Source organism: Cornus florida, unplaced genomic scaffold (genome assembly GCF_030987335.1).
Source record: "Cornus florida cultivar Cherokee Brave unplaced genomic scaffold, ASM3098733v1 CherokeeBrave_3.0.0_Hap2_Chr07, whole genome shotgun sequence".
Lineage (NCBI taxonomy): Eukaryota > Viridiplantae > Streptophyta > Magnoliopsida > Cornales > Cornaceae > Cornus > Cornus florida.
This window is the reverse complement of record NW_026775577.1, coordinates 11,108,589-11,124,883: the sequence shown is the minus strand read 5'-3', so window position 1 is coordinate 11,124,883 and position 16,295 is coordinate 11,108,589. Positions and strand designations below refer to the sequence as shown.

Sequence of the window (16,295 nt, the reverse complement as noted above, 5' to 3'; positions counted from 1 at the left end):
CCCTATCAATTTATTAAAATCACCCTAAATAATATTTAAAGAGTCATTCAAATATATATATATATTTCAAGAGTCAAATCTGACATTCCCATTAAAATCACCATCATCTTATAAAAATATTATGACATCACTCAATTCAAATTAAAGGCATATATTAGGGACATGGTTAAAAATAGAGTTAGCATACTAATAAAGTTGGTAAAGAACAAGGTTGAATCACTGAGGTCCATTTTTAAGCTTTGTGTTAAAACCACATGTTATAGGATCAAAAGGTGGTCATGTGAGAAAACGATTATAATTTAAATATTAACAGCTTAAATTTTTTGAAAATCATATGGGTTGGAAGCTTTGCAAGTCACTGTTGCCAGCATTAATTTGTTTGAACTAAATAAAAAAATTGGGGAGGAGGAGAAAATAAAATTTTAACAATTTTATGCACACATGGTCGGACTAACTAAATCTACAAGAATTCTTATTGTTTCTCAAATGAGAGATTGAGTGTTCGAGTCTTGCTAGAACAATATTGTCCGAGTATTTATGTCTACTTGAACTTTCAAAGAAGTAAAAAAAGTATTATATAATAACTCGTAAAAAGCACTTTATATCTATATGCAAATGACATTGACTTTAACATATTTGCTTTTATTTTAGTGAGTCTTATCACTACGTGTCAATATTTAATAAGTTAGTGATACCATGACATCACTATAACCGGCGCAATTAAGTTTTTCAAATAATTTATATACGCAGAGGATCTATCCAATGTAACTGGAGATCAACCAAACCACACTCAACGTTCTGCAATTTAAGAAGCATATACTGGACAACCTTACCATCGCACCCGAAAATGCAGCTCTCTTCGTCTAAGCAGTTGTCCCGGCTTGGTTTTACTTCGGTTATTGTGGTTCTACTCTGGTGGTTCTCCGACTGCATCTTCACTGCTTTTAGGAATGGTCCAATGTTAATATCTGCGTCTCCCATCTTGTCATCACGGGTGACGGTATCCTTATCATACACTTTCTGCAATTGGATAGAATAAAATGGTGTTAGATAACGTTATGAGAATTATATGTACACTAAGGTTATGTTTGGGAGATATGGAATCAAAGCTTTTACAATTGAAGTTGGAGAAATTGGAGATACGAAATCGAAACTTTAGAATTGAAGTTGGAGAAATTGGAAAAAAATAACTTAAAAAATTAAACTAAAATTGTATGTTGTTTTGATCCCCTTCGAGTTAATCAAACAAAAGTGTAACAACCAAGATACTTACTAGCTTTATTGGAAGACTTGTGTCTGTGATGGGAAAAGTTAAAGCTTCATTCCACTCAGGATTGACATTCTTTTTCACCACCTTTGTCACTGCTTTCTGCATCAAAATTAATAAAGAAGAAACATAAGTAAAACATGAACAAATAAAATGATAAGTCATATGTTGTATTTGAGAGCACTGAATTGAGGTTGGAGTTAATTCAGTTTAATCCTTGAGCTAAATTTCATCTAGTTCCAATTCTAATAGGGTAGCATTAGTGTATATAGGTATATTCTAGTGATCAAAATTAAAGATAATAGCTTTAAAGTGACATTAAAATTATAAAAAGATAAATAGTTACCAATTCTAAAACTACGTTGCCATTTGAGATTGAATTCCATAAATACCCTTTTGTTGATAACACACTATGTTATAGCTATCCCTAAGGATAAAATAAATAAAATAAAATAAAAATCCTTAAAGAATTTCAAGTTTCAATTTCTTACTCACCCAAAAGTAAAATTTAGAATCATATTTTTCAGTGGCTAAACCTCTAATGCCAATAATTTACCCTGCTTATTACTATTATTTTTTCTTTCTTTCTTGCCTCCATTTCTTGAGTCAAATTCTGGTGTGATTGTTGCTGGCGAGTTTTAGATGGAGAAAAAAAGTTTAATCATTAATTATTTTGAGGAAGTAAATACAACTTATTTTGACAAAATTACCCTCAAATGGTTACTAAACAGCAATTTCTTGTATGACCGTCCATCTTTTTATAACATTAAGGTCAATTAAAAACAATCACCATTATTATTAAAATAAACAAATAAAAAAAAATAAAAACAATTTTCTTTAATTGGTCACTAATATTTAATTTCTAACTAATTTCAAGAGAAGAAGTTAGCCCCAAAAGAGTATGATTTTTAAATATAATGCTAGATTATTAACTACAGACCGTGATTAACTCCAAAAAAAAAAAAAAAAAAAAAAAAAAAAACAACTACTAAGGGCCTTGTGCAGCAGTATTTTTTATAATTTTGAAAATGAATGGTGAGTATTCGAATCTCCAAATGAACAAAGTGGGTGTGTGAATGGTGTGTGTATATCTTATCAAAAAAAAAAAAAAAAACTCTGAAGTTTCTTGTTATCATAAAAAAAAATTCCCTAACTAAGAACAATTCATCAACAAATTTAGCACCAACTAACTAATCAAAGAAAGTAAAGCTTTGTATCAAAATAAGCTAAAAACCAAATTAGTCAAATAACAAGAGAATTCAAAAAATGTGAAAAAAAAAATTAGAATTACCTGTTCGCCCATTTGGACTTTAACATAAGGATCGCTACTTTTCTTAAAATATTTGTCTCTGACGGCAAGATTTTTGCCACTGAGGATGTTAATTAAGAGAAGTCCTGACAAGCGTTCCTGATATGGCAGCAACATTTTAAAGTGTATAAAAAGTGTGACATGGTAGACTGATTACAAGTATTGATTACTTAAATTATGGGTAAGCCAAGGGTCATGAACTACACTAATGCTATAAAAGTGAAAGAATAAGAAGATACTGCCTGATGATTGTAAAACCTAATGCTAACCAATTCTATTAAGATATTCACCTTTTTACCATGCAATTGTTTTTTAAGGTATGTTCGGTTGCATGAAATTGGAGTTTTGAAATTAGAATTGGTAGAATTTGAGAAAAGTAATTAAGAAAATTGAACCAAATTTTTTTCTTTTATTTTCTTTGGATGGAAGAAAATAGAATAGGACAACACCTTCTCTTCTCTTTTCACGTAACAAACAAAATAAAGTATTTTCTTATTCTCTTTTCTTCCATCCAATCAAACAAAAAGAGGAAAGGACACATATCTTCCCTAAAGATGTTTCATTTATCTATTCTTCTCTCCCTTCTATCCAAATTTCTTCCATCCTATCAAACGAGCATTAAAGTCGATGAAGATCTATAGAAAAAGCAAGTGTTGCCAGCATTAATTTGTACTTAATAAGCAGAGTGGGGGTAAGAGTAGAAGATAAAATTTTAACAAGCATACGAGTATATGGGATCCAACTGACTAAATGTACAAGAATTTTTGTTGTCAATGTGATATAACTGGTAAAAAGCACTTTGCATATACAAGTGACATTGATCAGAACAAGAATCTTATTCTATCACCAAAACCTTTAAAATGTCACGTCTCTTCCTTTTGAGTATCTATTTATTCTGATATGATTTATGATTTGTAGTGTAAGCAAATCAAAGAAAATAACTTTTTAAAATGATTTTATGGAAAGAAAAAAAAATGAATAGATTAACCATACCATTGCTACACAAATGTACTCAAACAGTGTCAAATTTGTACCTCATATATATATATATATATATATATCAGTAGCATTTCTACAAGAGGCAGTTTAAACTGACAAAGCATGAAATCATACACACACACAATATATATATATATATATAGAAGAAGGACACAACAAAACATCATATATATTTAATATCGTGTGGGCCATTGGTCCACGTATCAAATATTAAACTGGGAAGAACAGACTCACTTTCTATTGAATTTCCTTTAACACACTTCCTACCTCATGAGAAAATTTCTTTCTGTTTCATCCACTCAGCTCAAGTATGTCACATGCATATATAATGTTATACTATATTCTTTTCCTGCAGGAAGAAGATGTACTTCACATGATGGAACATCCATTTAGGTTTTTGTCACTAAATATTACCTGGTTTGGATCAATATTGCCACTAACCGTTTCCCAGCCTGGGAAAAAAAAAATACATTTGATTTATTAGTACATTGAGGCTGAGGCATAAGGTTAGATTATCCCAAGAGACATATATTAGACATAAATAAACATGTAAACAAAATAAAGTAGGGTTAGTTTGGGAGTCTTTGTTGTTTATATGATGGACTTTTATGTGTCTTATTATCTTATCTGAGGTGTTTACTTGCTTTAACCTTCAAAATATATATATATATATATATATATATATATTTTCTGAGGTGTTTTCTCCAAATCCATGGGCATTTATGAGGTAGCTATACAATTTGCTTAAATTTAAAAACTATAATAAAATCTTTTGTTGAGCCATAAGTCTTTCCTCTTTACTTAAAGCAGCAAATCCTAAAAGCCCATTTATTAGCTGACAAAAACAGATAAAATCAAACCAAAAGTACAGGAAACAAGTCTCAGTTCTCACTGAAACTTTTTCCTTGTCTTTGTAGTATTAACGAAGGTAAGCACACGCGCACACACACAATTGTATGTTCATCTTCTTGTACACTGTCTCTCTTTATGCGCAGTTGTTGTTGACCCAAGGTTTCAAATCAAAGGTATATTAGACATTTTGATGATAACAAATCATTGAAAGTGTTAAATTTAATGTATACTTAAGAGTTTATGCTAAACAAGTTTTACATTAATAAGAAATTTAAGAGAGCTAAAAGAATTGATGCATAACCTAATAACCAATCTATAACTGTAATTGATCAAATAAGTTACAAGAACTATAGGAAATAGAATCATAGATAATTCCGCAAACGCACATTGTTTGCCATAGACCCAATCCAACCACCCCTCTCTTGGGTCAATACTTAGTTGGATAAAAACATTTTTAAGTCCGATAACTTATCTAGGGAATTTATAAAAAGTTCATCCAAATCCAAAAAATAAAAAATAATAAAAAAAAAAAAAGAAAGAGATTTAAATGCTACTAGCTATGGGGTGTGTGTAATACCCCTAATTTTAAAAAGATAGTCTTGGTCTTATTTTAAATGTTTTAATTGCATTTTTATTTATTTATTTATTTACTTGATTATTTGATTATTTGATTACGTGTTTAATTGAATTGGTTAATTAAATATTTTATTTGCTTAAATGTTTTATTTGACTTAACTGATTAATTGAAAGTATGTGCTTGAATGTTATTTGAATTAGTTGATTTAATTGATGTATTTGTTTATTTGTAATTAATTGTAGATTAAATAATTAAATGTTTATTTTGTTTTATTTTATTTTATAGATATAGTTAGTAGTAATAGACCAACCAATTAGGTCACATAGACTACTTGGATAGAAAGTTTAATGGGTAAGGATAATTACTCATAAATAGTTTTATATATATAGATACATATATAAAAGAAAAATAATTTATAATTAATATTATTGTAACTTAATATTAATAATCTGATGTATATATTTTTATATTTGTATAATATGAATATATATAAATTATATATGTAATATATTTTTAGTTACCCATGAATAGTTTTATATTTATAGATATATATATATATATACAAGAAAAGTAATTTATTAATTAATATTATTGTAACTTAGTATTAATAATCTGATGTATATATATTTGTATATTTGTATAATAAGGATATATATAAATTATATACGTAACATATTTTAGTTACCTTTTTAATATTTTAATTTTATTATTTTTTTTATTAAGTTGACTTGGATTAGGAAAATGATTGAGCTATTTTATTTAGCCTATAAATATATAAATATGGGTTAGAAAAAGGGGGCTAGAAATTAAATCCCGTAGTATATTTTGGAGGAAAAAGGCAAGAGTTTAGAGAGGGGAAGAAGGAAGAAAAAGGAAGAGAAAAAAGGAGGCTAGAATTTTTATCAAAATCCTTAAAGGTAAGTTCTTTTATTCTCTTCGCCTTTACTTCATATTCTGTACAGATCTAGATTAATTCCAGGATATTTAATTTAATTAATTGAACCTATTTGCATGATAAATTCTCAAATTACAGTATATAAAATTTATTTAATGGATTTTGAATACTCTGTGTGTATATATATTGTTTAATCTGTTTTAATGATTTTTAAATTGTTAAATTAGATTATGGAGAATTTAAAAAGTATGATTTAAAGTTTATATGTTAAGTATGGAATTTAATCAATTGAAAATGTTAAGTTAATTAAATATGATAGGATTAAATTATTTTATTCAATTGTTTGAATTTAAATGAATTTAATTAAATTAAAGAGTTGTACAATTTAATTGGGATGCATGTTAATTTCTTATGAGATAAATTCAATGCATGCTACTTAGAATTGTTACATTTTGCTCAATTAAATGCAAAGGAATATCTGTATAATTTATATCATGCTATATATGGATTTATATTGCCAGAGATGTGTAACTAGATATAGTGTAGTTACCTACCTGGTAGGTCTAGGTAGTCATGTCCACTATAAGTGCGGGTTGCATGTTGCCTACTATTCAGGTTGAGACAACACTATAGTCTAGTGAGACTCCTTTAGTGTGTATGTATATATGGATTATGTAGTTATTGTTGGATTGACTAGAATGTATATGAGTTCTGAGTTTTTATTTAGGATGTAATAGATTAGAACTTGTTTGTGAGCCTGACCTACTATTATTTTTCAGGTGTTCGTCAGTTCCAAGCTTCGAGATTGTTCGAGCTGAGCAGAGACAATTTGTTCACTCATCCGTCTTAACGTAGGATTTCCTTATTATTGTTTTAGTCAGATATTATTTTATTTCAGTTAAATTTTGGATTAGGGGTTCACATGATGAATTTTCAAGTTGTAATTTTAATTAATTACTGCTATCACATAATTTTATTATTAGAGGTTTATTATTGGATTAATTAATGAGAATTTATTAATTAGTATTCTTTCAGCTTTATTCTTTATTCTTATTTCATTTTGTATTTCGTATTCATTTAAATACTTTAATTGTTTGATATTCCCTGGCCTGATCAATCCATGTCTCAGAAGCGAGGGGTATCACAGTGTGTCCATCGTCACTGTGACCAAAAAAAAAAAAAAGTACAATTTGTGAATGTAGTTGATAGAACTGTTCACTAACATTGCTGATTTGGACCATTGGGCCATTAATCCAATTAATATAACATCTCCTCTCTCAAAGTGAATGTGAGGGTTCGAGTCTGGGTAGGGATGGCAATGGGGCGGTTTGGGGCGGGTTTTCCATTCCCAGTCCCCGCCCCCGTTTAATTTTGGTGCCCCCAAAACCGCCCCATAACCGGTTAATTTTTTGCCTCTAATCACCATAACCGTAACCCCCCCCCCCTGGGCCCCACTTGCCCCGCCGCCGCCGCTGACCCATAACCGATTATATTTTTAGGGCAACTCATGTTAGCCTCTCTAGTCGCCTCCATCTCTATTCTCGTTCTCGACTCTGAACTTCCCCCCCTCTCTCTCTCTCTCTCTCTCTCTCTCTCTCTGTGCAACTACAAACAACAAAATCTACAAGAATCAAAAGGTGAAAACCCTCTCTCTGCAACTACAAACAACAAAATCTACAAGAATCAGAAGGTGAAAACCCATATATTTCAGTTTATCTATTGTCTGCAAGAATCAAAAGTTTTAAAAAAAATATATTATCCATCCACAAATATCTGCAAATCTCCATAGATCCGCGGCCCAACCTCCTTCCAAAACCCTAACCTTTATCCTTACTTTCCTTTACCTGACCTCCACCACCTCCTCCGGTGTTCGCCGCCTCTTCCATTTCCAAACCCTAACCCTTCTGCATTTCGGTCTTGACAAATCATCCGCTGAAGCCGAAGCTCCGACGGCCAGAAAAAGTGATGTTTGCGTTCCGGTACATCAAATCGATGGGGATGTTGATGAAAACTTTGGCGATCGATGGAGAGGATGTGACGTTGAAGACGAATGCAGACAACCATGGATACTATGATTTTGGTGGAGAGAAATGGATCATGATTTGGCTAGGGATTAGGGATTTTGACATTAAAGATGTGAATTTTCAAATAGGTTGAATCTTAAGACTTTGTTTGGATTCATTCTGGGTTCTGGGTTTGAGAGAGACGCGGTTGCTGCAATGAAGTAGGGTTTGAAACTGGTTTCAATATATATATATATATATATATATATATATATATATATATAATGAAAGTTAATTTAGTAAATATATTAACATGGCAGGATAAATTAGTAATTTAATATATCAAACGGGGCGGCTATGGGGCGGGTCTGGGGCGGGGATCTTAGTCCCCCGCCCCCGCCCCCGCCCCGCAACCGGTCGATTTTTTTTTAACCCCCACCCCATTTAAGTAAACGGTTCTCCAAACCCGCTTTAAATGGGGCAGGGGCAGGGGCAGGGGCAGGGGCGGGGACGGGGTGATTCCCCACTAGGTTGGGAATTTTTGCCACCCCTACGTCCGGGCCTGAGAGTATTAACAAGAGAATAAATAACATTGGTGTTTATGTTTAACATTGGTATATAGAAGCATACTGCTATATATATATATATATAAGTATCATGATTAGGCACCTTATATGCTAACGGAACTAGGCAACCAGAAAAGAAGCTTTGAGAAAGAGCATGTATAAGAACCTTTTTTCATGGAGTTGATCACTGTCATTTCGCAGCCATCAGAGTCCAATTTGACTTCAGTTTCATCTGTCTGCAGAGACAGATGGAAAACAGAATCCATCACTGAGAGAATTAAAAAGCACCTGAAAATGTTTAAAGCAGCAAAATAAATATGTGCGCGTGCGTTTGTGAGAGAGAGAGGAGTTGTTCACAGATTCAAGTCCGTTGAGTTCATTCAATTTTGCCATTATTTGATTCATCTGCACCCGATTCTTCTTGATTTCCCTAAGTAGCAGAGCTTGCCCATTGATCTGAAAGAATTTCAGAAGCGAATCTGTAAATTTGATGAGCTCGTTCGAGTGGCGAGGCCTCATCATGATGTTCTTCGAACCCTCAATTTTGGAGCACTTGAGGACCAACTCTTTGCCCCCTCTCAAGAGATCGGTTAGTTTCTCCTCCACAACGTTCAATTCTCCGTCCAACTTCACAATATCATCTACAATTTCATCCAGTGCATTCAGTGTTGCTCTAAGTCCGTTGAGTTCGGACTTGAACGCCTTGGTTTTGTCTGCGACATCCATAACAAGTTTCAGTAATTCACCAAAAACTGCTCCCAAAGCAGCCCCTCCAATGAGTCCAATCTCCGCCATTAGCTATATGTTTTCTTTCTTATCTGCACACAAGAGAAAAACCTAATTCATTGAAATTCAAGAGGAAATGTGTTTCTCTCTTGAGTGAATCAAGAATTTCAGAAGAAATTAATGTTTTTGAATTCCACAAGTTTCTCTGATTTTTCTTGGAATTCAATTCATGAAAAAAGATCAAAAGCCATCTAATTGGCCTGGGAACACCATGACCAGTGTCCACAGCGAACAGGCCAAGTAAGAAGCTAACACAAGCATGTAACAATTTATTTCGAAGCAAATACACACATCTATATGCTAACCTCTGGACTTAGCCCCTCCCTCTCTTTTTGAGGATGAACTTATACAGTTAAGTCAAATGCCTCTGATGAATTTTATATATATATATATATATATATATATATATATATATTGAAAACAAATAAGAGACTCTCCTTAATAATTTGAGGGAGCTAGATGGTGGAGGCTGAGATACATCAAATCACTTCAATTTTTAATATGATAGTACCAGATATATGATTATTTTGTCTTTAAGATTATGTGGTTCCATAATATTTGAAATTCCTTAACTCTTGTTCAATTCAATCTGTTTATATACTATACACATACACTTTGAAAATATTGAAAGAGAGGTGAGTTTCAACCCCTCGTCAATATTATCTTTCAAGAAGTAGATATACAAGTTTACATTTAATTGAGAGGATCGAATTAAGAGAATATGATTCCAAATAATCCTTGCTCGATTAATCCTCGAATATAAGAGATTATAATTTTAAATATAAAAATAAATCACATATACCATGCCATATAAAAAATGTTTTAGTTTATGGGATTTGATAGCATTTAATAAATATAAAAATTAATAATTAAAAAAAAAAATTTACATGAACAACTAGCATAGAATCAAAAACGAATTAAATAGCTACAAATAATTGGGAAGGCAGATGATCTACCTAGCTTGAGTACTGGTTGAGGAGATTCAAAAACCCAGCAGATTCAGAGTCGCCTGGAACAAAGCTATACGAATATGGTCCTTGTAGCTTAATAATATATTTTTTACCTTTTAAAATAAGTAGTGAGTGATCGCGTCTTCAGTTGAGCAAAGTAAATATGTGAGTAATTTTGTGCCAAGTTTTCACTGCGTCCAAAATCAAAGTTGGTTACTGTCATTGCAATTAACTAAGAAATATCCAAGAAGAAAAAGAGCATCAGGCTGACGCTGACTTGTTTACGTAAGCACTCTAACTTTAATGAAAATAACACTTTAAAAATTTTTTCCTGGTAAATAAAAAAAGTATAACATGAAATTAGCAAACTCTTTTATTAACTTTATATATATTATGTTTATATATATTATGTTTTGAATAAATTATCTCAGGAAACACAAAATAAAAAAGTACTATAAGAAGAAATAGAGAAGGTAAAATAAAATATAAAAAAATTGAACTTTATAGTGAAAAGAATATTTATGCTATTATAAATTAAAAAATGATGTATTTTAGAGTTTTTTTTGTCATTTCCTTTGAAAAGTAAGAAAAATATGAGTGGTAGGATAGTTAATTTTATTATAAAATTGTATTGAAATATAAGTAATATTTACAGGGAAGCTTCCGGAATGGCCAAAGCTTTTCAGTCCAAACAAGTTATTCTAAAGACAATTGCCGCCTAAGCCCAATTAATTTAATTTATGACCACTTAAGAAGACCTAATTACCAATACGCCAAGTCGAAATACTACTCGGTCAAAAAGCAACTAACCAAAATTTAATTAAATTACAAATACATTAATTCTTAGCTTTTGGGTCCAAATTGTTCCTAACAACTAGTGAGACTACACAAATTGTCTATCACCCTATCAATTTATTAAAATCACGTGAATAATATCTTAAGAGTCAGATTTGACCATCTTCATATACATAGTGGTGTTAATAGAGAACAGGGAAATAAATTCTTGAGGTTTCGTTTTTTAATTATATTCCTAACTTGAATGTACGTGAAAAAAAAAAAAAAAAAAAAAAAAAAAAAGAAAAAAAAGAAGGTCAGTTCTGACATTCCCATTAGGATCACCCGCATCTTATAAAAATACTATGACATCACTCCATTCAAATTAAAGGTAGAAATTAGGGACATGATTAAAAATAGAGTTAGCATACAAATAAAGTTGGCAAAGAACAAGGATGAATCACTGAGGTCAAATTTTAAGCTTCGTGTTAAAATCACCTGTTATAGGATCAAAAGGAGTTCATGTGAGAAAACATGATAAATAATTTAAATATTAGAGTTACACTAACTTAAATTTTATAAAAATCATGTGGTTGGAAGCTTCATAATGGGAGTTTAGCATGGGAGATCTAAAAAAAAAATTGTTTGAACTAAATAAGAAAATTGGGGAGAAGGAGAAAATAATATTTTTACAATTTTATGCACATATGGTCCAACTAACTAAATCTACAGGAATTCTTATTGTTTCTCAAATGAGAGACTGAGTGTTCCATGATATTTCCCGAGTGTTCATGCGTCTACTTGAATTTTTTTTTTTTTTGTTAAAAAAAAAAAAAAATACCATATAATAACCGCTAAAAAGCACTTTATATATATATATATATGGAAGCGACACTGACTTTAACATATTTATTTTATTTTAGTGAGTTTTATTCGTCAATATTTAATAAGTTAGTGATACCATGTCATCACTATAACCAATACAATAAAATTTTTCATTCAATATTTAATAAATTAATGATCTCATGTCATCACTGCAACTAACACAATTAAATTTTTCTAAGTAATTTACATATGCATAACATCTATCCAATGCAACTGGAGATCAACCAAACCACACTCAACGTTCTGCAATCTAAGAAGCATACACTGGACAACCTTGCCATCGCACCCGGAAATGCAACTGTCTTTAGCTAAGCAGTTGTCCCGGCATGGTTTTACTCCGGTTGTTGTGGTTCAGGGGTTCTCCAACTGCATCATCATTGCTTCTAGGAATGGTCCAATGTCAATTTCTGCATCTCCCATCTTATCACGGGTGAAGGTATCTTTTTCATACACTTCCAGTAATTGGATAAAATAAAATAGTGTACGACAATCCGAATTTTTAAAATTTTAAAGTATATTTTTTCTTAAATTTTTTAGTTGTCAAGATTATTTAATCTTTATTAGAGACTTAGCCACTTGTGTTATTTAATGGGTTGACTAGGTTTTTGTTGCATTATATATATATATATATATACACACACACACATTGCTTAGAAAGTGCGCAAATTGTCACGGGCTGAAAATTGGAAAGAAATTGGAAATGAAAAAGTGTTTTTGGCGGGTCCCACACTTAAGATAATATTGGGCCTTGATCTGGTTGTTGCATTATATATATATATATATATATATATGTTGCATTGGATTGGAAGAATGAAGCTAGCTGCCAGCCGTCGGATTAGAAAAAAGAAAAATTGAAATGGAAATGGTGATGATTGTTTTTGACGGGTCCCATTGGTTTTAGTTTTGTTACTTTATATATATAGTTTATATATATATATATAAGAAAATGAATCGAGGAAGATAAAGGGGGCAGCCGAAAAGAAGAAATGGAAAAGTCAAATTTTAATGATTGTAATGATGCGGGACCCACTTGGACTTTTTGCCCAAATTTTCTTCTGACTTGGTTTTGTTCACGTGGGCTGTTGTTTGATTCAGATGAATGAGGCCGCGCTAAGGGAAATGAATGATCATTGTACTCGATTTGACCTTTCTGTGGCTGATATTTGTTGCAAGTGTCGGTGGATTTACTTGTGAGTATCAGTCGTTGTTTGGTGAGGATACCAAGACGGAAGAGAAAATTTTGGACACACACAGTGAGCCGAGAGCGAAGGGTGCGTTTGGAAAAGAAAAGAAGAGATGATATTAGTTACCATATAAAAGAAAATAAAAAATAATAATAATTTTTATTTATATTTAGATAAATAAAAAAGAAAGTATAGTATTATTGTTTGAATATGATAAAGAAGAGAAATGATAATAATGAAATTACTATTATGTTATTTAAAATAGATGGGATATGAGTGAAATAATAATTTCTTCCTTTTAATTGTTGAGGGTAGTTTCGGAATTATGAAAATACTATTTAAACATTGTCATTTCTCTCCCTATCTTTTCATTTTTGAAGTGATAAAAAGGAGAGATAAAGAGAGATAGATATCTCTTCCTGTTTTTTCTTTTCTCTCATTTTAATATACCCAAACACCATTTACACTATCCTTTCTTTTCTTTTCTCTCACTATCCCTCCAAATCTCTCAATCCAAACATGCCCTAACAGACAGAGAGAAACCCGAGATGGACTTGATGCTCAGATGATTAAGTGATTCAATTGTTTTAGAGGGTAGGGTTCTTTATACCTTAAATTGTTTGGGTGGTTTTATTTTAAATATTTTGTGATTGTTCTTTTGCTTCAAATTGTATATATATATTTTTGTTTAAAAATATAGGTATTATTTTGTGAAGCTAATTTTTATGAAATACCTTGGAATTGTTATTATGATTTTTGATTTTTCCTACTGAGACTTTTCCTGTCTCACCCCCTTCCAATTTTAAGTACCGAAAATGAACGTCGATTTATAGTTGCAGGTTTAGGTGGAAGAGTTGATATTGAGGATTATTTATTTATTTTAGAGATGTATTCATTTGAGGAAATTGATTCTGTATCAATAAAATGATATTTCTTTTGAGATTTAGGTGTAATATTGATGTATTTGGATTTGAACAAATTAGTGATTTTATTTAGAAAATTTGGGTGTGACAGTACGGTAGCGTTACGAGAATTATATGTATACTAAGGCTTTATTTGGCAAGCATGAAAATGAAACTTTAGAATTAAAATTGATAAATTTGAAGAAAAACAATTCAAAAAATTAAACTAAAAATGTGTGTTGTTTTAATCCACTTGAGTTGATCACACAAAAATGTAACAACTAAAATACTTACTAGCTTTATTCGAAGACTTGTGCCTGCAAAGAGTTAAATCTTCATTCCACTCGGGATTGACATTCCTTTTCACCACCTGTGTCTTTACTTTTTTTCATCAAGGTTAACAGATAAAAAACGTAAGTCATATGCTCTATTTGGGAGGACTGAATAAGCACCTTGTAATTGAGATTGAAGTTAATTCAGTTTAATCTTTGAACTTTTGATCACAAGAATTTACATATATACACTAATGCTATGCCTTATGATCAAAAATAAAGGTAATAGCTTTAAAGTGACATTAAAGTTCTAAAAAGATGAATAGTCACCTATTCTAAATCCATATTGCCATTTGATATTGAATTCCATAAATACCCATTTGTTGATATGCACGCTATGTAATAGCTATCCCTAAGGATTAAATAAATAAAATAAAATAAAATTCCTTAAAGAATTTCAAGTTTCAATTTCTTACTTACCAAAAGTAAAATTTAGAATCAGATTTTTCAGACTGGGTAGTTATACCTCTAATGCCAATAATTTGTCCTTTTTTTTTTTTTTTTTTTTTTTCGTTCTTCTTTGAGTGTGCCTCCATTTCCTGAGTCAAATTCTGGTGTGATTGCGTCTGGCAAGTTTTAGATGGAGAGAAAAAGTTTAATCATTAATTATTTTTAGTAAGTAAATAAAACTTCTTTTGACAAAATTACCTTGAAATGGTTACCAAACAACAATTTTGTGTTTGACCATCCATCTTTTTATAACATAAAGTCAATTTAAAACAATTTTCTTTAATTTTGGTCACTAAAATTTAATTTTTTCTAACTGATTTCAAGAGAAGAAGCTAGCCTCAAAAGAGTATGATTTTTAAATATAATGCTAGATTATTAATTACAGGACATGATTAACTTCAAAAAAAAAAAAATCAAGGGCCTTGTAACCCAGTAGTTTCTCTTATACCTTATGTGGAGGGAAAAATCTCCCTCCAATAAGAGCAATCCACGTCATCATAAATATAACTTTATCTTTAATAAAGGTCAAAGCCCATCTCGTCAGAAGCCCAAGTTGAGTTAGTCATTAGCCCAAAACTACTGTTATCTAACTACGGGCTTTACTAAAGCTTGAATTAAGACACCAGCAGTCATGTGTACCAAGTTAGATGCGGCCCAAATCCATTTAAAGAAGGAGCCGGTCCTACAAGGAAAAGGATTCATCAAAGGAAGTAAGTTCTATGTAAGGAAAATCCGGAAAGGGAAGAATTATAGAGAGGAAAGAATTCTATTTGTAAAGAAATTGATATATGGAAAGAATTAGAGGACAAGCAACGCGAGTCCTACCATAATTCTTCTAACTTTTGTATTTAAATAAAGGCTCAGACCTCCAATAAAGGGATCAAGCAATTTTACGCTTCTCTATATACTGTTCTTGTTTATTTTTTGAGTGAGTTGTTTTATTTCTCTTAATCATTATTGGTTGGGTGAAATTTTGCACCTACACTTTGGCACCGTCTGTGGGAATCGTGTGCAAATATATTCCCATTCTTGTTTTGTTTCACAAGTGAATCCTGCAGCTAACCATCCAGAATGTCGAACGGAGGATCTTCAGCAGATCAACAGACGGAGTTGATGCAAAAGATGCGTGAAGAGTTTCTGTACCAATTTGACGTACTTCGTCAGGCAAACGAAGCAAGCGTGGCTCAGATCGCCTTGCTTCAACAGCAGAATAATGCTCTACAAACGACGCTAGCTCAGTTGGCACCACCGCCACCAGTGGGTGACACAGCAGCACCCCCTAGTCAGAATATTCCTCCGATTACTGAACTTCCGCCTGATGGAGTTCCACCTAATGGGGCACGACCCAATGAGGTTCAGCCGAATGAGGTTCAGCAACAACGGAAGGCAAGATCCGAGGCTGCGGCTTCAGATAATGTCCCTCGTTGCACGCAGGATGAGCAGGTCGAATCCAGCCATAAGCTTACGGTGTAGTCGAATGGAATCCCAGATGGTGTAGGTGTTCAGGATGCCTTTGACGAGAAGAGACTCCTGAAGATTTAAACACCTGCCGAGATGGCTAGAG

General features: G+C 31.8%; 1 protein-coding gene across 3 annotated transcripts; it reads right to left on the bottom strand.

Annotated features, from left to right (window-relative positions):
* Positions 1-725: 725 nt before the first annotated feature.
* LOC132316550 (uncharacterized) lies at positions 726-10,317 on the bottom strand. 3 transcript variants are annotated; one of them, XM_059815025.1, is made up of 7 exons: positions 10,211-10,317; positions 8,826-9,286; positions 8,635-8,704; positions 3,990-4,027; positions 2,559-2,675; positions 1,274-1,369; positions 726-1,020 (listed from the first exon to the last, which is right to left on the bottom strand). In XM_059815025.1, the coding sequence occupies exons 2-7, from the start codon at positions 9,261-9,263 to the stop codon at positions 739-741; spliced, it is 1,041 nt and encodes a 346-aa protein (XP_059671008.1). In that variant the 5' UTR covers positions 9,264-9,286; positions 10,211-10,317; the 3' UTR covers positions 726-738. The 3 variants fall into 3 exon arrangements, with proteins under 3 accessions (XP_059671008.1, XP_059671009.1, XP_059671011.1); XM_059815026.1 differs by lacking the exon at positions 10,211-10,317 and adding an exon at positions 9,560-9,676; XM_059815028.1 differs by lacking the exon at positions 2,559-2,675.
* Between the last annotated feature and the right edge of the window lie 5,978 nt (positions 10,318-16,295).